Source organism: Lampetra fluviatilis, chromosome 11 (assembly GCF_964198595.1).
Source record: "Lampetra fluviatilis chromosome 11, kcLamFluv1.1, whole genome shotgun sequence".
Taxonomy (NCBI): Eukaryota; Metazoa; Chordata; class Hyperoartia; order Petromyzontiformes; family Petromyzontidae; genus Lampetra; species Lampetra fluviatilis.
Window position 1 is genome coordinate 8620323 of NC_136285.1, and position 25985 is coordinate 8646307.

At 40.8% G+C, this 25985-nt stretch overlaps 1 protein-coding gene across 1 annotated transcript; it reads right to left on the reverse strand.

Annotated features, from left to right (window-relative positions):
* Positions 1 to 14064: 14064 nt before the first annotated feature.
* PPT1 (palmitoyl-protein thioesterase 1) lies at positions 14065 to 23446 on the reverse strand. Its single transcript, XM_078860900.1, has 9 exons — positions 23218 to 23446; positions 21361 to 21470; positions 19547 to 19674; positions 17912 to 17982; positions 17378 to 17480; positions 16696 to 16786; positions 16162 to 16260; positions 15802 to 15873; positions 14065 to 15083 (listed from the first exon to the last, which is right to left on the reverse strand). Exons 1-9 carry the CDS (start codon positions 23390 to 23392, stop codon positions 14961 to 14963), a joined length of 972 nt encoding a protein of 323 aa, XP_078717026.1. The 5' UTR covers positions 23393 to 23446; the 3' UTR covers positions 14065 to 14960.
* Between the last annotated feature and the right edge of the window lie 2539 nt (positions 23447 to 25985).

Here is a 25985-nt window from a genome sequence, read left to right on the forward strand (position 1 = left end):
TTGCGCTGAGTAATCGCAGCGCACCCTTTTAGCACAACAAATTGTGCAAGGGTTGGCGGCGGCTTTTCGTTTACGAGTACAATCATGCAAAATGTTAATTAGTGATTAATTATAGGGTATAAATCACACATTTCCTCTTTAATTAAATTACGTTAGTTGGTTACTGCTAAATCGCGAAATTGGAATGTTAATTATACTGTAATTCTATTTTATACGAATACACAATAGGCAAATTCATTAAAATAAAAAATGGTAATGACGATAATTGAATGCATAATTGTAAATACCATAAAGTATATTTTAATAGTGCGTTACTTAACATCGCTTATCACCGTGCATTGATGCATGATCGTTGCAGAGACGTTTCCAAACGAATGTTTTGGCCACCGAGGTTTACGTGACTGAGTTCATGACACCAGCCGCAAGCAAGGGCTGCAATCGATCGAGTACATCTGCGCTGACCAGAAAATCTGTCCGTACCACGTCTCAATAGCGCCCCCTCCGAGGCTGTGTGCACTGATCGTCACACGTTCGCTCCCTGTGTGTACCAAGCAAGTGCCTCTTATGCGTGGGGCGTACAAAGGCCACGCAAAAAATAAACAAGGAGATGGGGGGATTTCTGACACTTCACATTTTATTTGATTACTCACGCGAACATCGTGACACCGAAGAACGTGTCCAGTTTTTTTTCTTTAAGTGGGTAAAAACCCACAATTATTCGTCTGGTTATTCCAAGGTTCCTGCCCGCGCAAACAAATATACCGATACTCATTTTAACGTATTTACAAAAAAAAACCTGTCAAGGCCGGGCAAACGTGAAAAATAGCGTTCTGAGATTTAACTTCCCTGGCTAAACACAAGACGAAAATTCATCAAAACTTCACATTAATGGTGAAAGAGCTAACATGCTGTTCTCACTTGCAGAACATGTTGTCAAAGATGGACCGTTGCCATCCCAGTTGACAGCACGCAGCCGATGTCCCACACTCAATCATCTCCACTTACCGGTAAATTATCTTTGTGGTAACCCACCAGAGCATCTGTTTATTTGTATGGAAAGACATACTTCTCTGGCTCACTGATGTGAGTTTAAACAACATATCACCTTTTATGTTGTCACTCGGTAATATACAAAAAACATATTAAGTGGTACTGCAAGCGCACGTATGGCTTTCCATCAGTGCCCAGTCATATATTTAAACTTCAACCAATCTACGTTGAAATCTTAAGTCATTTTCTCTGAATCCCTATAGCTTTAGGGAGATTGCTTTTTTTTGCTTTTGAGAGGCCAAATTGTAAGGTCACAGCAGTGTTTTGTGTGTAGTTTGTGCTGAACGTTATCTGTTGAAGTCATTATTGCGTCTATCCTCTTTGAAGAAGGGACCTCATATATATTCACACATTGCAGGTTACAGTATGTTATGTACAGTACTGTCTGTGTTTACTTTTATAGATTTTTCATACGAAAGAAAAATCTAACATTGCACTTGTTACAAATCGGTGATTTTTTTTACATATGATAGTAGGAGAACAACTAACATCGATCATACATTTGCTTGGTTGGAATTCATTGCCTGTATTGATGGACATCTCTTTGTCAATACACTGCTGGATGAGGAGCTTCCCTCACCACTCCAGTCATGGGGGTTATCGGACCATTATTTACCAAGCCGGTTAGAGCTGGTTGGCGATGGTGGGAAACAAAACTGTGAGAGCATAGAAGTACAGTACAGTGCAACAAAAGTTTTTCTGCACTGCCCTCTGCTGATCGTCTGGTGGGCATAAATGCATTCCTGTTCATCGATTACCAGAGCTTAATTTCGGCCAGAGCTTTTCGCAGCTAAACTCTGAAAAACATTTCCCCCTATTGAGGGTATGGAGCAGAAAATGCCCCATGAGAAATGAAGCCAGGTTTTTGAACAACAAATGTTTTCAATTCAACGTGTGATTCTCAATTCCACACGTAATACATCCAGGTGTATTTGGCCAAGCTATGGGGGGCTATAGTATTGAATAGATAGAACGAGCCATTAGATATTGTCTCCCATGATGGTAAAATGAGCCCCATTGAACCTATGACGGGACTTTGGGAGTACAGCCTTCAAAAATCGCATGCATGAGTGCACGATATTATAGTAATGCATTACTGTTTTAGCAGATGGAATCGAAGCCGTGCATTTTTTGTGCCATATGTGCACCATGAGAAGAATAATATGTACTGAACTATATTGACCTCAATACATTAAGATGCTTCATTATTATTCTTGTTTGCCCAGGAAAGCTTCAAAACTTTTTTTTTCAGGAGATTCCTGCAAAGTTTTTTGAGATGGGGGAGAGGTTGCAATGTGTGATCGCAATTGGGTACATTTGAGGTCATTTTTCAGCATTGGAACGTTTGGCCAAGGCCAGTAACATTGCATGATTTAGCGCCCTAAGAATTATTCTTCAAGGGCGCTTTATAAATTTAAATTTGTATTATTACGTACAGTACTAGCCTTTTGCCCGTCCAAGGACGGGTGTATACTGAGGTAAATCTTAAATATTCAACAGAAAAAATTGTTCAGCTCATGATTATTCATGAGGGGGGTTGCCCCATGTGGAGTGACGTCACCGTTAATGGTTATTGTGGAGGAGTGCGGCATGTGGAGTGACGTCACCTGCTCATGATTATTGTGGAAGGGAGGAGTGCGGCATGTGGAGTGACGTCACCTGCTCATGATTATTAATGAGGGGAGGGGTGCGGCCTGTGGAGTGCGCGACCTTCTTGTGCGTTCGTGTAAATTTCTACGCGGACATGAATATTAATGAGGGGGGGTGAACCTCATGTGGAGTGACGTCACGCGGGGGGGGGCCTCGTGTGGAGTGACGTCACGCGCGGGACGGACAGACATTTCTGGGTGATTATAGAAGGTAATAATATATAGAGCTATGGGAGAAAACTGGACAACCCAGAGGAAACCCATGCAGAAAAGAGAGAGAATATACAAACCCCACACAGAAAGGCACAGAAGTCTCCAATCGAACCGAGAAGTTTCTTGATGGAGAGGCACAAGTGTTACGACTGCTCCACCCCACAACCCTACTTGTGTATTAATGGTGTTTTATTCTTGCACCTTTGCAGAGACTGGATTACAATTACTGTTAGCAGCGTGTGAAGCTGTGGCACAGTGGTTAGCGCACTTCAGGAAGAGCCCGACAACCTAAGTTAAATTGCCAGCGTTGAGAGGCCTTCATCTTTCGGTGGATTTACAAAGACTGAACAATAATTCTAGATTTAAAGCTTTCGCGACTGCAAGGATTCATATTCTTAGGTTTTTTCGGTAAAGTCACGTAGGTAAAAAATTAAAATAAATCAAAGTCACAGCACGATAGCTGTCTTGATACAGCTAACTGAACAATAAATGTATAAGTAACTGGGATTCTTTTTTTATTATTATTTCATGGAGAAATATTGCTTTATAGTGAATCCAGTGCATTCAATACAAAAAACACTGCCTTTATATAATGTAAGTTAGCATTTAGTAGCAACCAATATAAAGTCAACTTGCAAAGTGCAATAACCTTTATTAACAACTTTAATTAGGTACTACAGTGTGAAAACATCTCGCAGTGTGCCAGCTCCATCACCGATTAAAACTGTAACTCTTTGCTGCACATTTACCTAAACTATGACAACTTATGGAGGGACCATTTGAGATCTTTGTTCATAGGTTTGCATCAAAATTTTTACTTAATCACAACTGACGGAAAATGTAATGTAGAGCCCCCCACCCCCGCTCACCACTACTCCATTCTTCAATTATGAACCCCCCTTTCCATATCCATGTGGAAAACCAACATTTGGACAAAAAAAGGAGACAACTGCACCTTGCCTTTTCTACCAATAGATCATTTCTACTCGGATAATGACATGTTCTTTGGGCAAGAATCTACAGGGACCCAACCTTTGACAAGAAATATGTCGGCTCAACTCCAGTGCACATTTAGAATAAATAAACCGTTCATTAAACTTGTCAGAATTGGCTCACACTGCATTCCCGCTCGAGGGAAAATAAAATAAACTTTGCACGTGTGTGAAGCAGTAATACCAGACATCATAATTTCCACTTACCTTTTTGAAAGAGCTGCTTAAAAAAAAAGTCAAACGTATACGAATGTTTTTTTTTTGTTACAGTGTTTTGATTTTTCACAAGGGAAACGTATTTCCACTCTTACGCATTCTGTGAGTCGGTGCTGTATTACATTCAGAATGCTGGATGATTAAATGCCATGTCAGCATGTTGTTTACAATAATGTAAAAATGCCTCCTCAAATACACTTCATATTAAATGGCTTTGATCTTGCCAAGATGGTACTTGTTGAGATAATTTGAGCCGATATTTTCTTACTTGAGAATATTGCTGTTAAAATACAATTAAGACATCAACACACTGCTTTAATATTTACGAAAGCATATTATCGAATTCCAACCAGTCAATGATTTCCAAGTTACCCAACAGTGTCACAAATGATATGTACCGCAGTTCAATGCACCCTCTGTATAAAGCTATGCTATATTAAATGAACTTCATATTCTGTATTTGAATTTGGTCCTTGTGTTTTTACACAGCATAAAGCAGATGAGCAGTGTCATAATATAGTCTACGTCTAGACATGCTATACATCAATACAGTGCAGATTGCACAAGTGTCTGTCAGTCAACAATCCTCATTGTGAAGTGTGTCTTGCACTTCCAGTCTCAATAAAAGCTATTCTTCTTGACGCTTCGTGATGCCGTCTTTGCTTGCGCAGCATGGGACAGGTTGAACAACTGGTCCCAGAGCTCCAACGGCCAGTCATCTGGCCAACCTTATGACTAGAGCATCCTTGAGTCTGAGACTGATTTGTGAGCAGGTGGCAATCAGCTTCCTCGCGGTCCATCCTTCCCAGTTGCCTGACAACAAATCACCCTGAAGGTTTTTTTTTGTCAGATCTTGCAAGCTAAGCGCATTGGAGTTTGGTTAGTATTTTGATGAATGGCCACTTGGGAATAACAACTTGTTTGCAAGCATGAGCAGAGGGGTGACCAGCGAATGGCAAAAGAGCAATGTATTCTTGATTCTATTTGTGCAGAACTTTGACTGATACGTATACATACTCAGCCACACCCCCCAACTCCCCTCTCTCATATATGTGGGCTTTCTCCAAGTATGCCAGCTTCCTTCCACGTGCTAAACACTCATTCATGGAATGGGTTAAAGGTCAAATTTCTCTCTACAAGAGGGTCCTGAGACTCATTGAGACTTTCTGGGAATAAGAAAATAGACTTTAACATTCGTCACAAAACAATCGTGCAGCCACCTCCACCGCATTGGCCAGCGCCAGACGTTTTAAGTGAATTAAATAACCATTTCCATTTCGTGCAACTGTCTTCTCGGGTTGGGTTATAATTTTTGTATGTTTTGAAAAATACATAATTTAGATCTCATTTTACACTAATGGTTTAGTTAAATCACCTGCACTAATTTGGCCCCCACACCCCCTCCATATACAACGTGCTAACGAGCGCGATATTGTTTTCGGCAAGGAATATTTTTCATGATGTCAACCTGCATTTTGTGCATTTTCTAAGCGATGAAGGTGCGATTCGATACCACCTTACACAATGCTGTGTGTTTGGGGGTTTCGTAGTCAAGAGTTCGGTGTAACACACCGACTTATATAGCTGAAGCCTGATACACTTCAATGTGCATTATTTTTTATTTTCCTATGAAACAATACCTGTTCAGAACGTGATATTCTTGGAAGCATAACCTTAGATCATGTGTACCATTCAGTAAAATTTTTGTCTAAGCCTAACCTATACAGTTTCAAAGGGTCTATATATGCTTTGAAATCCTGAAATCTAATGATGCTAGGCTGTAAGAAAAAAAAATGCCCCTGATCCAAATACCATAGCATCTGGCAGATATAAAAAGGTAAAAAGGTAAAGGTGCAATTGCTTGCTCCGTTGGTGCAAAGGCTCCCTTTAAATGGGGATTGACGGAGCTCCTCGAGACGTCTTGGAAGGGGTGGGAGGACCCATATTTTATCCCACCACACGCGACCTGACAATAGACTAATTGTGGCGTATCCATGATGCTGCTTACTGGATGGAGTGGGAGTGGGGGGCATTTAACACAATTGCTAATTTCAACTGCCATGCCACGAGATCGAACTAGGAACCTCTGGGTTGGAAGTCCAGTGTTCTAACCATTTCACGAGGGCAGCATAATCGCAGACTTATAGACAAAAACGACAACTCGTTTAATGGTCTGGTATTTTATTATTTTGGCCCAGGAGTAAGACTGGTTCATTGTTGGACAACATTGATAAATTACATTTCACACAGGTTTAGCATTTTTCTAAAGGACGATGTGTATGTCCCTCTGGCATGACAGCACAGGCCCTATTGTAAATCTTGCCATCTTGTGAAGACCCCACAGGGCGAGAAAGGAAAAAATGGTTAGGATAATGCCCCGAACTGTGATGCATTCGTGGTTAAAAGCTTCTGCTCTGCGTTGGAATGGCTGAGGGAAGAAAGGGGTTTTTGATTGTGGTGCAGCAACCCATAAACAAGACATTTAGCCTCAGGAATAGCCATTTTAGTCGTGGCTAAAGTCAGGATATAGGATTCTGCTGTTGCCGTTGAAACATTAGTGTCTTAAAGATGAACTAGTCCAACGCCAGGTTTGCGGATATACCAGGCTGGAGCGTGTGTAGCTTTATGTTTAAATATTTTCATGGCTTTGCTACTGTTGCTAGCTCGTGGAAGATGTATAAAACACTGCAGGCAGTGGGAAACTGCTCATTTTTATGATGTACCGTCGCTGAATAAGCAACGTTTTCAGTGACAAAAAAAACTTTTATTCATGCACATGGGAAAATATGCAGCCGTATTTTGCATTAATATGAAAAAAATTGTCAATGAATGTGTGACGCGCATTTATTCTAGATTAGATTTTTTTTTTATCGCTTGCTGAAGTTTTAATTTCATTGCAAAAGAGAGATATGCCTCCGAATACAGGATAATTTATTTGTTTTAAATTTGCATGTATGCATCTTAGGCATGCCCCCTCCCCATCCCATTACAGCGATGTGAAGAATGAATGTGACTCGGGTCACAAATCAATTAAAGTATTGAACATTTGTTTACTATTGTGGGAGGGCAGGGGGGTCGTGGGTGAAATCCCTTTAGGAGTTATCGTGTCTGATCAAATTCAAAACATACAACAAATATTGATGCTTATACGAATGTATTGAGCATAATCTATTTTAATAAATTCATTAATTCATATTTAAATGCGTAATTGTTAAGTATGCATATATTGGACATATGTGGGGGTAGGCATTTTAATGTTAAGATAACTTTTGTTATTTTACAAAAATAAATAAACTACGAAACTTTTTTTATTTTAGCAGGTCCACTGAGCTTTGCAGCTCTTTTTCCGCAGTGACATAGCCACAAATCATCGCTCAACGAAGTGGCTGATCACGTGGTAATTTAGAGCAGCCAAATCCTCGAAACGCATTTAACACGTCGCCTTTGGCGACCAAACCCCTATGATGGACTCTAAACGCATGCTTATAAATGTGGAGGGAAAAACCGGAGAAAAATTCATGCGACCACAGGGAGAACATGCAGACTCCAAATGTACAGGCGTCAGGGTCTGGGATCGAACCCATGGCCTACCTGTATACCAGGCGAGGTAGTTAACATCTTGCCACCGTGGTGACCATAGACATGGCATGAGTATATCGAAGCTCCCTCTGCATGTATCTGTCGCATATGATACATTGATGATTGTGCTGATATTGGTTTAAATCCCCACTAAAGTCAACATGTCACGAAAACATTTTTTTACTCGGAAAAAAATAATTAATACTTCATTGGCAACTCAACCAAAATAAACAACTGTAGTCATTTCAATAGGAACGTTTTGAAATCAAAATGTATTTAAACTTCAACAAGCAGCGTTAACCGTAACTGAACTAACTAATTTTGTGATGCTGCATTGACGGTAGTGCAAAATCGGTAAATATAAAAACCCAACACTTTTGTCAGCAACACTGTGGCCTTAAGGAAACATGTAAGAAGTGACTTTCGGGCAATGCTCCTTATTTTCATCGCACATAAATCAGGCTTTTCATTGCTAGACAGCATTCTGGAGCAGATGCCATTCCTTTAGTGGTGCACGTGGGCCGTCGGAATGTGTTAAGACAAACAGCCAAATGTGTGTTAAGCTTAACACAGGGGTGGGGAAACTGGTGGGTATTTATGCACATTATGGCCCTCGAAGAGACGTGAAAATTGTAACACCTCAACAGTGAAATCTAACAATGTTTGCACTATGTATATATTAGCAGCTGCCATGCTAGATTGGCCACAGCATGCTGGACTCAGCCCAGAAATGTATTTCTCCTTGAAAGCTTCTTGGCAAGGTTTTCAAGCTGACATTGCCATTGCTAAACCAGCAGTAAATATGGATCCATTCTATTGTCAGCTGTGTGATTGGTTACGGAAGGGTAATGCGTGGGCGCCTACGTCCATGTCAACGCAACTGGCCAGTGTGAAACAGAAGAGATAATCTTCCCTTCAAATGGGAAAAGTTGGCAGTCTGCGGAAGCATACACACGCCGTGCATATTACTGCTGTTCCACGGATTCTGTCACTGGGAAAAAATAATAATGACAAGCGAAATAGCAACTCAGGCGCAATGCCATGATGCTCTTTTGTAAATTACTTCAATACACAGGCTCATAGCCACCCATCTTGCTGTTGGAAATGTTTTCTCATCTCAACACATAATTTTTAACGGAACAGAAATTAGTTAACCCATACAGGATGCATAGTTCTTGTGTTTTTTGTGATTCCTACGTTATTGAATTGCCCCATAAAGACTATAAAGTCGTTTTATACAATTGTCAACAACTTCATGAGAGTATATTACTCACGGGAAACCCGAGATGACTTGATAAATGATGCAGAAAAATAACTTTTTTTTGTTTGCCTTCAAGCTTTCAAGAGCATGTTCAGTCCTCAGGGTCAGCTATTACCGTGTTATTGCTTTTTTTTAATGACGGTGCTCCCACCAGGGCATTGAGTTGCATTATGCCTCACAATGCGAACATAAAATGTGTGAAAATACCGAGTTATGCAACGCAGTGTTTTATTATTGTAAATAAAGTAATGCAACAAAACCAACTTTGCCCACCTCGTTTAAAACAATGACCAGCAACAGATTTTACTGAAAAGTCAATCGCAAATCTGAGTGCCACAGATGCACACCTTGGCCAATTGACTGTCCACACCCAACTGTAACCGTCATTTTCTATAGACATTCACATATCTGACCTTTATATCTCAGTCCCCAGCGTGTCAGATATGGCACTGTAGTTCCAAGGGAAAATGGGAGGCAGGTTTGTTTGTGCTGCACGGATCTACATTCTTACACTAACAACAATAACAAATGCCATATCTATGGGATTTTTTTTGCCAGCATCAAAATGATGGGAAAAGAACAGGCTATACCCTTTCTGTCAATGACATCGGTGATACGATGTTTAAACACCAAATGGACACCTATTTTGCAAGGCATCAAGGCTGCATTAACCACACTTGTGGCAAAACACGCAAACACACATTATCAGAGCGTGTTTGTTTTTGCCACAAGTATGTGTGGTTAATGAAGACTTGATGCCTTCAAATAGGTGCGTCTATTTTGTATTTGAACAGCCTTAATACTTGTGTCATTAAACTTAATTTGGAGCTTTCGTGACTGTAGGAATTACTCTTTGGTTCTTTCGGTAAAGTCACGTATAAGGATAAAATAATAAATTAAATACTAGCATACGACGTTTCGATTGCAACACAAGCAATCATCATCAGGTATAAATGAAATAGAAACACAAATCTAGTATACTTAGAAATGTAATGTAATACAACAGAGAGTCGGATAAAAAATAACAGTCAACACCCTACCTGGTTGATTACGTTCTTCCTGAGAATGCTACATTTGAGAGAGAGATAAAACACAGAACCCATAAAGGGTAAAACATATTATTATTTCATTATTTTGAATGCTGCACAATAAGGTCCCATAGATATAACTGCACAACCCATGTTGCGAATGCTTTGATATTTGCATCGCCTTTGTACTGATCGCCTTTTGGCGTTCTCTGGTCGAACACTGGCGAGACAAGGCCATAAAGAACAAGGCTGTCTCTGGTGTAGGCCAATCAGTTTAAAAGAAAAATGCATATATTATCAGAGCATGTTTTGTTTGCATGCTTTGCCGCAAGCACGTGTGGGTTAATGCAGACGTGATGCCTTGAAATTGGTGTCTAGTTGGTGTTTGAACAAATGAACACCTGCGTTTATATCCAGAAAGGGTAAAGCCTAAGAGCAAATGTTTTTTAAAAACGGACGTCCCACCAAGGTGAAATCGGTCCGAATAATTAACCTCACCAATATCTTTAAACGAATGGTTTGAGTAACAACTCACAATTCACAACTGAATTTTGAAGCATGCAACTTTATCAGTGTTAATTCTACATTGCAGTGGATTGGAACGGATAACTGTTTCAAAGCGGGAATTTAAGGAGTTAAATAAAATTCACCCAAGTGTAGGAAGCAACCTTAAAAAGTCCCCACCAATGTCAATGTATTTTGTACCGTGACCACACGCTCCGCGCGTGCTTTATTGGGCATTTAACTTCCGTGCTGTTTGTGACCTTAACTTATCACTGTCTCTCATCTTAGCAACCAGCAGAGATGCTTGAATGGCATACGATGGACTTTTAGATCACTTTGGTGACAACAAACTTCATGTAAGTAGGGAGATGTGAAAAGATTGGAAATTCAAGCTCTGCTTACAAACTAAACCAAAAATAACAGGTAACGATTTCTTTAGATGAGAAATTATATCTCTATTCACAATTCCTTGACAGAAACACATTGTTTACACGTAGAAACTGCTGGACGAGTTGTTAAGTAGCTGAATAAGTTGTTTGTCACAGTGTATGGTAACATGTAAGAAACAGTGTGCTAACACCCGGTAAGACTATCAACAAGAGGCAAATATTCAATTACAGCATTGTCTAAATGGTTAACTGAAGAGTAACAATTTATCATCATTTTGGGCACATTAACAGTTAAAACTGTATCACCATATGATAACTACATGTTGCAATTGCATACGAAGGCAGCAGGTAACTCTTATGGAAATGTTCATATACACAATTTTAATGACACCACCATTGTTATTTGCATGTGAATACAGGCCTTGTGAGGTATCCTTGTAATTATAATTTTAAGCTGGGTAGCTGAAGGCTCATTCTTTGGAGAGAATATCAGTGCCTGTTGAATATTAATCATATTCATGGAGGAATCTTTAAAGCAGTGCACAGGTTTATGCACCACAAGGAGCTCTTACACTGAAATTGACGACACGGATAGTCAAATCTGCAGAAGCCTGAAATGTACCATTCATACTGGTAGGAACCTTCTGGTTACACCAGCCCACAGGGGATTATTGTGTCCGTCCGTCGTGCATCCAAAAATGGGAGGGGTAGGGCTGGGTGGGGAGGGGAGGGTGGGGAGGGGCTTGGTGGGGAGGGTGGGGCTGTGTGGGGGTTGGGAGGGGTGGGGCTGGGTGGAGAGGGGCTGGTCACCCCGTGATGCCCTTAAAAAACTCAACGTTTAACCTACTCACGCCGGCTTGTGCCCACCCTCAGTCGGCCATATTTGCGGAATACACCACGCCGCCGTTGACCCTGGCCATTGACCGAGCAACCCAACGTTCCTACCAGCTCCCTCTGCAGGAATGTGTTTTAACAAAAAAATGTTTTTTATCATCGGCCTTGGTCAATCCACTGCTGGATGAGGGCCTCCACAAGCCACCCCCATCTCCCACATTCATGCGATGGATCACTCCATCAAGCGCTCGCAGACAAGCAGATGTCGTCACTCTACCTCCTCTGTACATCCTCTTGGACGGGTTCCATTCCTTAGCCGTCACTCCGTCGTTGTTCTTGGCAATTGGACATCATCCCTTTGAGCGACGTGTCCTGCCCAAGCCCATTTGTTCTACTTTAGTCAATGTCACTAACCTGTTGACGTTTTTCTTATCCACGGGGTGACCAGTAACGAAAGCTTCAAATCTAGAACCACGTGTTCCTCTTTCTGTTTCTCTGTGTAATTCCTAGCATGCGTATCTCCATGCAAATTTTTGTACTTTCAAGTTTTTGTTCCATCTTCCTTGTTACGTCCATGTTTTCCGATCATCCATGTTATAGCAGATTAAACGCATTAAAAAAAACGTAGTCAAACACATGTTATTGTTTAAATTGCCTTGACTTGCATGCCATTGTGGATTCCATCTAAACAATTGTCTCAAATTTACATAATTTCGCATATCAAGTATCATGTTCAAGAAACACGTCCTCTTCTTGTTCAACAAAAACATTTTTATTTATCGGAGGATCGTTGCAGTGATCCCCATGACCAACACGGTATGGGGAGACCTTCATCCAACAGTCGATTGTACATGTTCTAATCATCTAGTTAAACAATACTCTTTGTTTTTTTCGGTAAAATCACGTAGGTAAAAATTTTAAATAAAATAAATCACGACGTTTCGGGCGCAACACAAGCGTCCTTCTTCAGGTGGGGACAACTTAGCGAAAGCACAACCAATTAAGTGTGTCACACATCAAGTATCATGTTCAAGTGTGTCACACTTAAGCGGTGTGCTTTCGCTAAGTTGTCCCCACCTGAAGAAGGACGCTTGTGTTGCACCCGAAACGTCGTGATTTAATTTATTTTAAATTTTTACCTACGTGACTTTACCGAAAAAAACAAAGAGTATGAATCCTTGCAGTCACGAAAACTTCTAATCTAGAATTAGTTAAACAATGTCCATCAGGTTTTATTTAATACCAAAAGGGGATTCTAAATCAGAATGTCACAATTGGTTAGTTCGCTTACATTACAGTACTAATATATCGTATTTTCTTTGGTTGGAAAAAGCTGTACAAGTACTCTAGTTTTGAAATATACTGTATAATTATCATCAGCCATGGTCAATCCACTGCTGGATGAAAGCCTGCCAAAGCCACCATCATTTCCCACCACAATCCTGCCTTTGCAAAAACGCATAAGCAGTGAACGTCAGCATTCGTGCTGGTATTGTCGTGCCATCTATTGATGGAAAACTGGAATTTCAGTTACGGATTCTTTGGTTGCAAAATAAAGGGCGGACAATGACGGCTTTTTATATTCAGCCGATGCAGCTAATTCGGCTGTGACGGTCCCACCTGATGACGGAGACTTGTGTTGCCTCCGAAACGTCGTGATTTTTGTTTTATTTTATTTTCATTAATTTTGATGTTTTACCTACGTGACTTTACCGAAAAAACCTAAGAATATGATTCCTTGCAGTCACGAAAGCTTCAAATCTAGAATTAATGACGGCTTTTTTGGGATGACACAACTCGTGATATCCTGCGCCGTCGGTTGACACGGTGTGAATTAAAACAGAAAATTACGCCTTCCATTAAGCTCATAAGCCTCTCGGCATATTTTCAGATGAACAGTAATTGAAACGTTAACATCTGGTGGTGTCTTCTTAGCGATATCAAATCACCGTTCACAAACTGCTTTGAGTGTATCTGTTCTAAGCTCACCTTAAATGTTAAATGACTGGTGATTGTTACGATACAGAGTAGCATTTACATAAACATTAACTTCAATACGTGAATTTCAGGGTTTTTTGACAGAATCAACACCGGTGGCTTGTCTATCAGCATGTATAAAAGCTTATTTTAAAAGGACGCACATGTCATCTTACGTATGAAAAACGGAAATTTGTGCCATTTTTTTCTGCTTTTTTATCGGAATGTGTGAAACCCCCGATTGCGGATACACCACATAGTAGCTTTGTCTCAACAAAACGTTGCATTTTTTTAAATAATTTATTTTTAAAATAATTACATAAGGGGTGGCCTGGTGGTAGTCATGCACAATCAAAACACACCAAAATACTTTCAACATTTTTTGTGAACATTTTATTGGCAAGTGTTGCTCGAGCTTTGCATGGGAAATCATTGCAAGATAATGCTGCCCCCCTTTCCTCTACATGGGTAAATACTAAGTTTTAAATTAAGATACTGCAAGGCCCTTCCACCAGCAGTGGTGTGGGCAACTAACTGCAGGGCTGCCCCTTTACCTTTGTAAACTGTGTAACGCTACTGGATGCATAGACTGATACCTGACTAAAAACTACCTTTTCGTTCATCTATTGCAGTAAGTTTGGATATATAGGTACTATGAGCGCTGCTATTAAATGTTAACATGGTACTTGCAATATTTAATCTTTCTATATCAGTGCAAATTTAAACATACGTGCTGTTATTTTATACATCTGAAGCTTTACCAACGTTAAGCAGAACATAGTGATACAATGTGTCAAAAATTGTTCATCATATGAATGTATATAAGCAGAATAAAGCAATATGCTATTATAAAGTGCGTAATTACCATTTAAAGATTGGCTTGTTTACTTGTTCCATAGATGTGAAAAGTGTGAACGGTACCCCCACAACAAACCATGTAAGTTAATTCTAGGGTCCATAATTTTCCAGTAAATTTGCTGTGACGGTTCCACCTGAAGACGGAAGCTTGTGTTGCCTCCGAAACATCGTAATTTAATCAATTCATTTTCTTTTTTACCTATGTGACTTGACCGAAAAAACCCAAGAGTATAAACCACATAAGTGTATAGCATGAAAATACTTACAACTACCCAAGTGACACGTTTTATTAGAAGCAATGAAAATAACAAGAAAACCCCTTTTTAATAATTAAAAAAAACCACCAGCCTACCGCAATTTTACATTCTCAGAAAAAATATTCACACCCCCGCATCATATTTGTCTCATCTTCATTTCAGGTAGGACAATAGATTTTCATCAAACCACTCGTCAGTGAATTGCAGATGGTCCGTGTCGGATGACAGAAACACGAGCTTCCCAGCCTGGTCCATCTCCTTGAGCCCCAAGCGATCCTGCAAGCAACCCCAACATTTATAATGTGTAAAAGTCACTTTTGCCTTATTTAAATCCATCAAGTCTAAAACGCACGGATACTGCAGTCATTTTTATTCCTCTGCAATTGATTATGTTCATGTTTAAAAGGAAAGGCTCGCGTCTCAAATGTGTTCAGTCTGTTCCAGTTATCTTGGGCACATTTCAAACTGCTCGAAACCTCATAGTCATTATTTACAATATATGTAGTCAAATTAGCCTAAGCTCATATGACAGCCAATGGATATTACAAAGCATACAATGCACCTTGTACAATTTGGGAGTGCATTGTGTGTCTCTCAGACTGTGTGGCTCCGTTACAACTATGCTCATTAATTTCACTTTCGAGTAATTAAAACTATACTTTGGAATTGATTACGAATGAATGCGCCAAACCGCACAACGGAGAGTGTACTTTCCACTAAACAGATGCTTTAGCTCCTTTGGCCGCATGCTGACCAAGCACAAGTGGGGGCCCTCTGCCAGTTGCCGCACACAGACCACGGATTATAAAATAGCCCACAAAATAAAAACTCACTATGTATATGCTAATGCAGTTGTGCTTTGCAAAGGGCATAATGAGTCCCAATGCACTCTAAACGGATCATATCAAGTATGCAAGGTTAAATCCGCAACGTGATCCAACACAACACATTTCTACTCATTTTATACCGGTGATGCTGTGCTGTGCAAACTTACCTCTGTGTAGAGGGAACTGTCTTGCAGCTTGTAGATTTCCACCGCCTGTCCGGGCTTGTAGAAGCCAAACCACTAACATAGGCAGGGGAAAATCCGAGCACAACGATGTGATATGACTGAAATATGATTTGCGAGAGATGTCTCCGGTTGCAACATTTGCAGAATGTATTTGTTTATTAAGAATCAATAGAACAGTATGAATATGGCATCACAATCTACCCGTACGAGGGCCATTAGAAAGCAGTGGGTTATATCTATAATTGGATCACCCTATACTGTATATATGTTTTTGTTATGTATCTCGTGTATTTAAATCATATTTAGGTTTGGTAATTCCAGTTTTTTAAATATATTTTTTACCTCTGACTCTTTTGGTTCAACCATTTGATCCTGGTTAAACATAACCATCACAAACTTGTTAAGTTTCTTCAAGTTTTCACGGTACGATGGGTTGACAACCTGTGAAAAATGGAAATCACAAACAAGGGAAATTAACTGTTGCCCACAACATTAAATGCTTGTGTAGCATGGATTCCAAAACTTTGCTTACATTTCAAATAACTAAAACTTACAATCATCAATAACACTGCTCTAATAGCAAATTATGTATAATGGATTATGTTTTCAGGCAAAGGCCCTTCGACATAGCAGAGGTCTTTTGCGTGCTTATGGACCACTGCCAACGTGGTATCGCAATTAGATTTTACATAAAATAACTAAACTATTACTGGCTTTCTGCCAGCCGTATCGAGACATTTAACATCATATTACATGTAAATGTGTATTAGTTATAATTTTTGGTCATATATCTGCAAGGTTAACACAGTTAAGACTATTAATATTGAGAAGCCATAAAAATATATACTCGGTGATATCACCGAAGCAGCATCTCACCCTCTCCTGATTAATGTCGGCCAGGAACACACTGTTGTTAATGTAGAGCTCTTCATTCAGCGAGTCGTGCCAGTATTCAGCTTGGACAATCCTATTTAACATGAAACAAAACATCCCATTCAATATCATCTTAAGCGGTTCCATCGTGACCCACGCACTATTGTCTCGACAGGCTGAATTAATAAATAAAGCATATTTTTAGCAAACAGCATCATATTTTGTCTGTCCTTGCAATATCAATGGTAAACCCTACGATTTCTTATTAACGCCACTGCTGGCAGAAGGGCCTCCACTAGAGGGCATTTGGCCTACTCTTCCATGCTGGCTGGACATCTTGTAAGAGGTGGGAGTAACCACACTTTATCCCACCAGACGTGACCTGCCAATCGACTGCAGCGTACCCATTTATAGTGGCGGATTGAGAGGTGTGGGAAAACCCCGAGATCAGACCAGCAAACAACGGATTGCAAGTCCAGTGTGCTATCCATTATACAATGGCAGCACCCCCTTATAAAACAAGGCGTAATTATATCCAACGTCAATCTCATCATCTTGACTTAAACGACTGCAATGCAGTAAAATGGAATTGCCATACATTTAATAACGTAAACCAGTTTTCACTTTGTATGTTAAGACATGCATTTTTCATGATATATTTTAAATACTTCAAAAGGTGCCCTACATCTTCTGGATCTGCGGCTGGTATGCTTCCTTGTTGAGCAGCTTTCTTATGTAGTCGCACAAGTGGTATTCCGCACCAGGGCACTTTGGAAATCCATAGACTCCTGTGGAACATCGTGTGTTGCATTACAACAGTTCAAGCACTGGATTAGGCACCACCAATCATTTTAATCTTTCAAGAATGTAAAATCCACACTGAATTATAGCCTATAATTCTACTTTAATATATCCATTGAGATTTTAATTAATACTCCAATTAAATATCGCAACATTTGTTATAATTTCACATCGAACTGCCTACATTTATAGGGTAGTAAAAATAAACTTAGATGAAAAAGGTACATTTCCAGAAAGCAGTTTTATTCTTTCTTACATTACTGTATTAGTGCAGAATAAATTAACAGCATTGAAAATACATTCAATACAAATATGCAAGCAAAAGCTGCACAGTATTAGGCAATAACTTAGCACATTAAGGCAAACGTGGGTTTGATGGCGATGAAGATTCAAACGAAGTGCTGATGACATAACGCACCCTGGTGCTGCCCTCCCACCGAGATGAGATTCCGCATGGGAGGGTCTGGGCAGCGCTGGGCAACCGCTCTCCTGCAGAGACAACAACACCATCAGTTCAATGCAATTATCGTGTTTTTTAAGAGAAGCTTTGTACCATCCACTCGCACATCTGGGCCGAGCCAGCGTGGCCTCTCGCAGTGGTGACATGGCCCAGTGGTAGCAGGTTGAACGCTTGTTGCAGAGTATATTCTTAGGTTTTTTCGGTAAAGCCACGTAGGTAAAAAATTAAAATTAATAAAAGTAAAATAAAAATAAAATAAAAATCACAACGTTTCGGAGGCAACACAAGCTTCCGTCTTCAGGTGGAACCGTCACAGCACGATAGCTGTACTTGATACGATAGCTGTACTTGATACGATAGCTGTACTTGATACGATAGCTGTACTTGATACAGCTATCGTGCTGTGACGGTTCTGTATCAAGTACAGCTATCGTGCTGTGACGGTTCCACCCCTGAAGACGGAAGCTTGTGTTGCCTCCGAAACGTCGTGATTTTTGTTATTTTTTTATTTTTATTTTACCTTTATTAATTTAAATTTTTTACCTACGTGACTTTACCGAAAAAACCTAAGAATATGAATCCTTGCAGTCACGAAAGCTTCAAATCTAGCTTGTTGCAGAGGTTCGCATTCAATTCCGGCAGGCCGTCCTGGTTAGTACCGAGGGTGTATTGACCACGGTGGACGGTAAAGATCACATGACGCCATTCGAAGAAAAGTAGGCCACTGTGTGTCAGCATCATGAAAGAAAATTTGCCCAAGAAAAAAATACTCGCACAATTACTTGATTATGAAACGCATGGTAATTGTCACCCCCTACTGTGAAGATTTAGGAAGTTGAGACTTAAGGAGGCTCTCCTGAGTAAAGCAATATAATCAAAAAAATTGGTGGTTTCCACTGTCTATTTTCAGTGCTAAGCAGGAACCATAATACATTTGAATCTGGCTTGGGACCTAGCATGCAGGGTTAAAGACACATTCAATACATGCAACATCAGTCAGTACACCACGACAATGTAGTTCATCAGTGGGAAAACCTGGCACCTCCTGAGCCGCACAGACCTAGTGGAGCTCAGTTGTACAGTGGAAATAAAGTATTGGCTGTGTCACATATCAGTAATTTACCAGAAGAGCATATTATATAGTAGGCATGTAATGATTTGCCTCCCTTGTGATGTCATTAATTATTGCCATTCAGGGCCATGATTAAATCCAATAATCAAATCGGTTTTTTTTTACATCGTGAATGCCTTGGACAGGAAGATCAGTATAGAATGTTGTGCAGATCACAAAATGCTGCAATGGGTGGAAATATGTGAACGCCAAAGCATTACTGCCTTACCCCACAACCCTCACGATGTAGAACTCATTATGATGTTCAATGCAGTGCTTCGAGTGACTTCAGGAGTGACGCGAACCAATTACATACAACGTTCGTGATTTGATCCATCTGTTGTGAGCCTAAGCATCTATTTTAATCACCCAATGGATCATTACACGCCTCTATCTGTGAGAACATCCACTTTGAGAAAGAGGAAGTTGGTGGTGATAACACATATCAAAAGACCTGTTTTGAGACTTTCTATTTAACTTACAGGAACTGGCCTCCTTGGGAAAAGCCCATGGCATTGTATCCATTCTGCAGGTTAGGGTCCTTGCGCAACATGTGACAAACCAAGTCCACCTGGTCATTCACGTTCATGAAGAAGCCATTGGTCACATCCTGCACAATGAAAAAACATGGCCAGAGATGATAAATAAAAGTTCACAGTATTTTTATAACACGAACTCCTACTTCATAGCATCCGTAAATGTGATTTTCATGGGTAAGAGCTCATTTATAAAGGATTCAGTCCAATAGTAAATTTATCTTACAAATTTGTATTAATTCTTCAGATGGGAAGACATTTTTTTTTGTAACTCATACATACGTTTCAACCGTTTGTCAATACACTGCTGAAAACCTCTCCATGCTGTTAGTCATGGGGTTTGTTGGACCAAATTTCATCATGCTGGCCAGTGCGGGTGGTGAAGAGCTGCCGAGAACTGTTTGTGACGTCACTCACCACTGATGCTAGCCATTGCTGGGAATTGAACTCAAGTGGCTGAGCTCAAAGTGCTGTGGCCTAACCAATGGGTCACCCACTCCACCCCATACGGTATTGCAAATTAATTACCTGCAATACCTTGGTCTGAAATATAGGACAATCTGTGTTCAAACTTGATTTGAAGTTTTCGTGAGTGCAGGAATTACTCCTTGGTTCTTTCGGTAAAGTCAAGTAGAAAGAAAATAAATTAAATAATAGAATACGACGTTTCAATTGCAACACAAGCAATCGTCATCGGGTAGAACTAAATTTGAGAGAGAGACAAAACACAGACACGGACACACAAGCAGAGAGAGACAACACAGAGACACAGAGACAGACACACAAGCAGAAAGAGACAACACAGAGACACAGAGAGAGAGACACACAGAGACCCAATGCCTCTGTGTCGAGGCCTTAAATAGAGAGGGGGGGGGGGCAGAGAGAAAGGTGGGTCTGTTGGAGCAGCCGCTGGAGCAGAGAAATTAGCATGTCAATGAGAGAGCTGTGTGGAAATCCACCCCGAAGCAGCCAGGGGAAAGAAAGAGCGAATGGACCTATGAGAACCTGGTAATTTTTTGAGAGAGAAATAGGCAGTTTGAGAAAACAAACTTAGCAATTTTTTTGGAAATATAATGCAATGCAACACAGAGAGTCGGCTAACACAGTTAATGCATAGCCTGGTTGATTACGATCTCCAAAGATTGCTAAATTAGAAGTTAAGTGTGAAATTTGGATTTTCACACATCTCTCTGTGTGTCTCTGTTTTTCAAATTTCACACTTACCTGATGATTGGTTGCTTGTGTTGCAATCGAAACGTCGTATTCTATTATTTAATTTATTTTCTTTCTACGTGACTTTACCGAAATAACCAAAGAACAAGCTGTGTTCTTCGTAGAGGTGTAGATTTCATATGTAAAACATCTTTTTAAATATGTATGATATATAAATTGGTGGTAATTTTCCAATCATTATGATTACATTTCACACATTGTTTTCGCTGTGCGGTGTTCTATTATTTTCCCCAGTGGTACACTAGTTTCTCATTTGTTATTACAAGAAAACAAGATTCAATGTTGAAGTAATTTAGATATAAATAGAATCAGGCAATGCAGTTCTTTAAAAATGGCTCAACTGTAAACATGATTTAATCAACATTAAAGTAATCATTGCCACTCAATTATTTTTAATATATCATGAAACATATGCTGATAATTACTGTTATTCATGTATGTTCTGTGCATTTTTACAATCCTTGTAGCATGCTAATTACGAAACAGTCAATTAATTAAAAAAAACAGTATGGCAAGTGCTGTTGTACCTGCAGCACACTATCTCCAATCTTAAGTGAAAGCACGTAGATGTTGGGAATTTTTTCCTCTATCATCTTCTTAAAGCTGCCCAAACTAAGCGGGTTGCAGCAGCTGTCACCTGTAATAGTGTGTGTGGGGGGGTAGGGTAAAAAAAAACAGACGAGACAATGAATTTGGTTGAATGCTGAACAACAAGAAAAATCAAGCATAACGCTCTCCCACATGAGTTTGTCTTCACAAGTATGTTTATTCAGTTATGATAACTTTACGTTCCAAAGCCACACGAAGAGATGTCACACGGCGTGTCACGCGTGCTGTCACAATACACTGTCACGTGTAATGTGGATTTCACCTTGACGATGTAAGGTTGTTTATTATTCTTTTAGCGCTGGTTTTAATCGGCACTTTTTTGGCAACCCTTTTTTAAAATGTGTTCGTTTTTCTCCAGGATAAGTCCCTGATAGCAACACAACTGTTACACTAAAGTATTGTGTACACCGGATCATCTTTACAAGATTAACCCAGACTCCGTTACACAGACATAAAGACAGATGGGGGCACGGCTAAAGCATTTAAGGCTTCCAAACCCAGTTGAATAACGTTCAAAACAAAGCTGCTGGGACAGGATGCAACAGCAAATGGAACAAGCATAGTTGATACAAGCATATTAGATTAACCCCAAAAAAACTGCATTTTGGATATTAGATAAATTTATTCAGCATGGGACAAAACCATACACTCAGTCTTAAAATTATCATTTGCCTAGACAATTCAGCATTGCTTTGTTGATGGCAATGGGATGGATGCTCATTGTACTGGGCATTACAATGGAAAGCCCCTGTTGATGATTCAGGTTCTGCTTTTTAACCGTAGCATTTATTTTCTCTGTGCTCTGCGAGCCAGTCACGAGGTTTGCCCACATCACTACAGTTCAAGGGGCTTTCCAAGTAACACGCTGACGCAGCTAACATTACAGCCTGCACCCATCATCCAACAACAGTCCTCATTGTTTATCATTCAGAAGTTCAAGGTGTAGTAATCTGCGACACGTTTTACCAAACACAGTAATGTGGTTATGACATGCAGCTATATACTGGACACAGAATACCATACGACTTAAGAATACCATCAATAAAAAATACACCGCATGCACACAGTGCTGCATCAGACTTAGAAAACCATATTGGATAACGATAACACACATCCTGACAAGGACACGTACACAAGCATCGAGTATAAGATGCTTTACAGTGAACAAACTACATGCACACACAGTATTACCATACACTGACAAAGGCAGACAGTATATAAAAATGTGATGATGTATACCAGAAACTGAGAATACTACAATATACACAAAGAACACATTCTGTACACACAGTACACCATAGACCAACCACCTGTAAGAGCATATGGGACTGTCTATCTCAGAGTATGTAATTTACTCTGCATTATCGACACACTCGTGTGAAATGCATTATGATCCACAATATTCTACCGGCAACATTAACTATTCTCCTACCGCAATGTTACTGTATGTTGAACTTCTTTCGCACCGTACGAAGCCAACAAACTAAAATCAATGAGCCGTTCTAAAGGAATTAGCTTAATTAAACAATAGGCTACATAGCAGTCCAATTACACTGCAATTAGCCAGGAAGTACACACACACGCAGCTGGTCCGCCTTTGTCTCCCCAGTGGCGATGTTTACTACACACCGGTATACATTTTAGGCCGATTCGACCTAGTGGGAGGCCAAGGACCGCTTCAGAAAAATCGTCACCGGTGTTGGCCGTGAGCGTAGCGCTAACCGCTGCACCACCGCTCCCCATTACACAACACACACCACACACGCGACACATACCCATGCCGTGCCACATGACCAGCGGGACCACGGAGGAACCATTGCCTCCTCCCGGTGAAGTCTTCGGTAGGAGGGAGAAGGCGGAAGAGCCTCGGGAGGAGAGCAGAACCGCCGCGAAGAGGGTCGCGCAGAGCGCGGGGAGACGCCGCGAGTCACGGGGCACGCAGGCGGCCATGGCTCTCTCAGTGACGCGTGCGGTGGGCGGTGACGTCACACTGGGCCAGCTGCCCCCCCCCCTATCACCTTTACCCCCCCACCTCGCCCCCACCACCTCGCCCCTACCTCGCCCCCACCAACTCGCTCCCCCCCACCTCGCTCCCCCCACCTCGCCTCCCCCCAACTCGCCCCCCCCCACCTCGCCCCCACCTAGCCCCCCCCCACCTCGCCCCTACCTCGCCCCCCCACCTCGCTCCCCCCCACCTTGCCCCCCCCCACCTCGCCTCCCTCTTATCATGGGACCCTTTCTTGCCAGTATCAAAGTATGAAAAATAATAATACAATTTTTACCCCTTCTGACAATACAACAGGAAGCGTTGAGATGTTCAAACACTAAAGATATATATATTTTGCAAGGAATAAAGTCTGCATTAACCATACAGGGTACTCGTGGTGAACATGCTCTGATGATTATTAAATGAGCATTGTCTTTGAAATTGATTGGCCTGTCTCACCGGTGTCAGACCAGCGAATGCCAAAAGTCAAACAACACAAAGACAATGGCACTATCAGACAATTTATAGCCCAGAGTGAGCAGCTATTTCCTGGGACCTTGCTTGCCAGTATCAAAGTATAAAAAATAATAATAGGTTTTCACCCTTTCCGGCAATAAAACAGGAGATGCTCGAACACCAAAGAGATACTTTTTGCAAGGAATCAAGTCTGCATTAACCACACGGCGCTTGCTCTCCAACACACCGGTGTGCTGAAGTAGTACCTCATGGCACGTTGTGTTTCCGTGACGAACATTACTAATTGACTGTGTCGGGTGGTGGTGGGTCTAACGACACAATCATTAATATTTACGCCATCTAACCCCCCCACCAATGAACGCCTACACAGAACACGAAGGGGTGGGTGGTCAGCACCAGGGCTGGCCTCCTTTGTCTCACATCACACCAGCTACTCGTTTGAGGCTGCTTCGTAGGCATTCGGTGATAACGCTTGTCTTCCCTTGCACTCAATTGTGACTTCAAACTTTCGTGACTGCAGGAATTCATATTGTTTGGTTATTTCGATAAAGTCACGTAGATAGAAAAAACAATAATAATAAATAAAGTGAATAAAAATAATAATAATAATAATAAAAACACTAATGTAGACTGTAGCCTGGTTATTAAGCTGGTGAGCGTATTGGCAGTCTGTAATGTAAACTGTAGCAATGGTTATTTAACTGAGTGAGCGTACTGGCAGTCTATAATGTAGACTGTAGCATTGGTTATCAACTGAGTGAGCGTACTGGCAGTCTATAATGTAGACTGTAGCATTGGTTATTCAACTGAGTGAGCGTACTGGCAGTCTATAATGTAGAATTATTATTGGGTCCTTCAGTAATAAAAATAAAATACAAATAACAAACCAAAAACCACAACGTTTCGATTGCAACACAAGCGGTCGTCATCAGGGAAAGGGAGGTTAGCCTCTAAAGGCAAACTGTTTATAAAGGTTGAGAGATGGGCGTAGCCCAAGTGTGTCAGCAGCATGGGCGGGGCAGGTAACGTTAATGTAGGTATAGAACAAGCAACTACACCAATCAAAGGGCTGCCAGGCAATCATTGCACCTCGCTCCACACACCCACACTGCTGACGGTGGAGGTTGACATTGAAACACAAATCAAGTCATGACCCAAAGAGGTTGATGACATCTTTCCAATGATTGCTGAGTTTATAACCATCCGCTCATGGCAGTGTGGCACTGGTGCGATGGATGAATGAAGGTCCGGATACGTGATAGCAGGTGCATTCTTGCCAGTCCGACGTTTGGAAGGGTCCACCATGCAGAAGTAGCAGTTGCTTGAGTGGTCAGTGGGTTCCCACCAAATTCTTGGGATAGCGAACTTCATGGCTCTCTTTTCCTCTCTGTACCATCCTACAAAAATACATTTATTTCACCCATTACAAATGTGTAAGAGATTCTCGCAACATTTTTCATATACTGTATGATATATTTGTTTAATAATATTGAAAATTGTAAAACATTTTTAAATAAAAAAACTTGAACAATTTTAACCCTTTTTAGAACATAAAATTCCAAGCAACAATTGTCCATCTTACCCTCCAGAGATTTTTGCATTGCTCGCAGGTGAAATGAGGTGCCCATGGTTTGTTTTGATCCCCGACAGGCATGCCGAAATATGCCTTGTAGGCCTCACACATCTTAGCAGATGCTTCCACGGAGTATTTTTCGCTCTTGTCTTGATAAATTGGCCGCAGACATAGCAAAATGCGTCTGCCGGATGCTTGCAGCCTCTTGATGCCATCTCAGAAAAATGCAGATATGTATCCACTTAGGCAGCTGGAACTAAACTGAACTGGTGGGCTTAAGACTCCTGAATTTACACTACTATTTATATTACTGGAAAGTTCCAGAATGTTCTAGAAGTTACTCCAAGTTTACTCAGCTACTGAATCGATCTGGAATGTTCTGGAAAATAGGTACATTTCAAAATATCCCTGTCCCTGTCACAAAAGCAAAGTTTGTGGGGAATAACAGCCATTTTTTTTACTTTTCAGGCATAAGCAATTAGGCAATAACACTTACCCAGAAACAA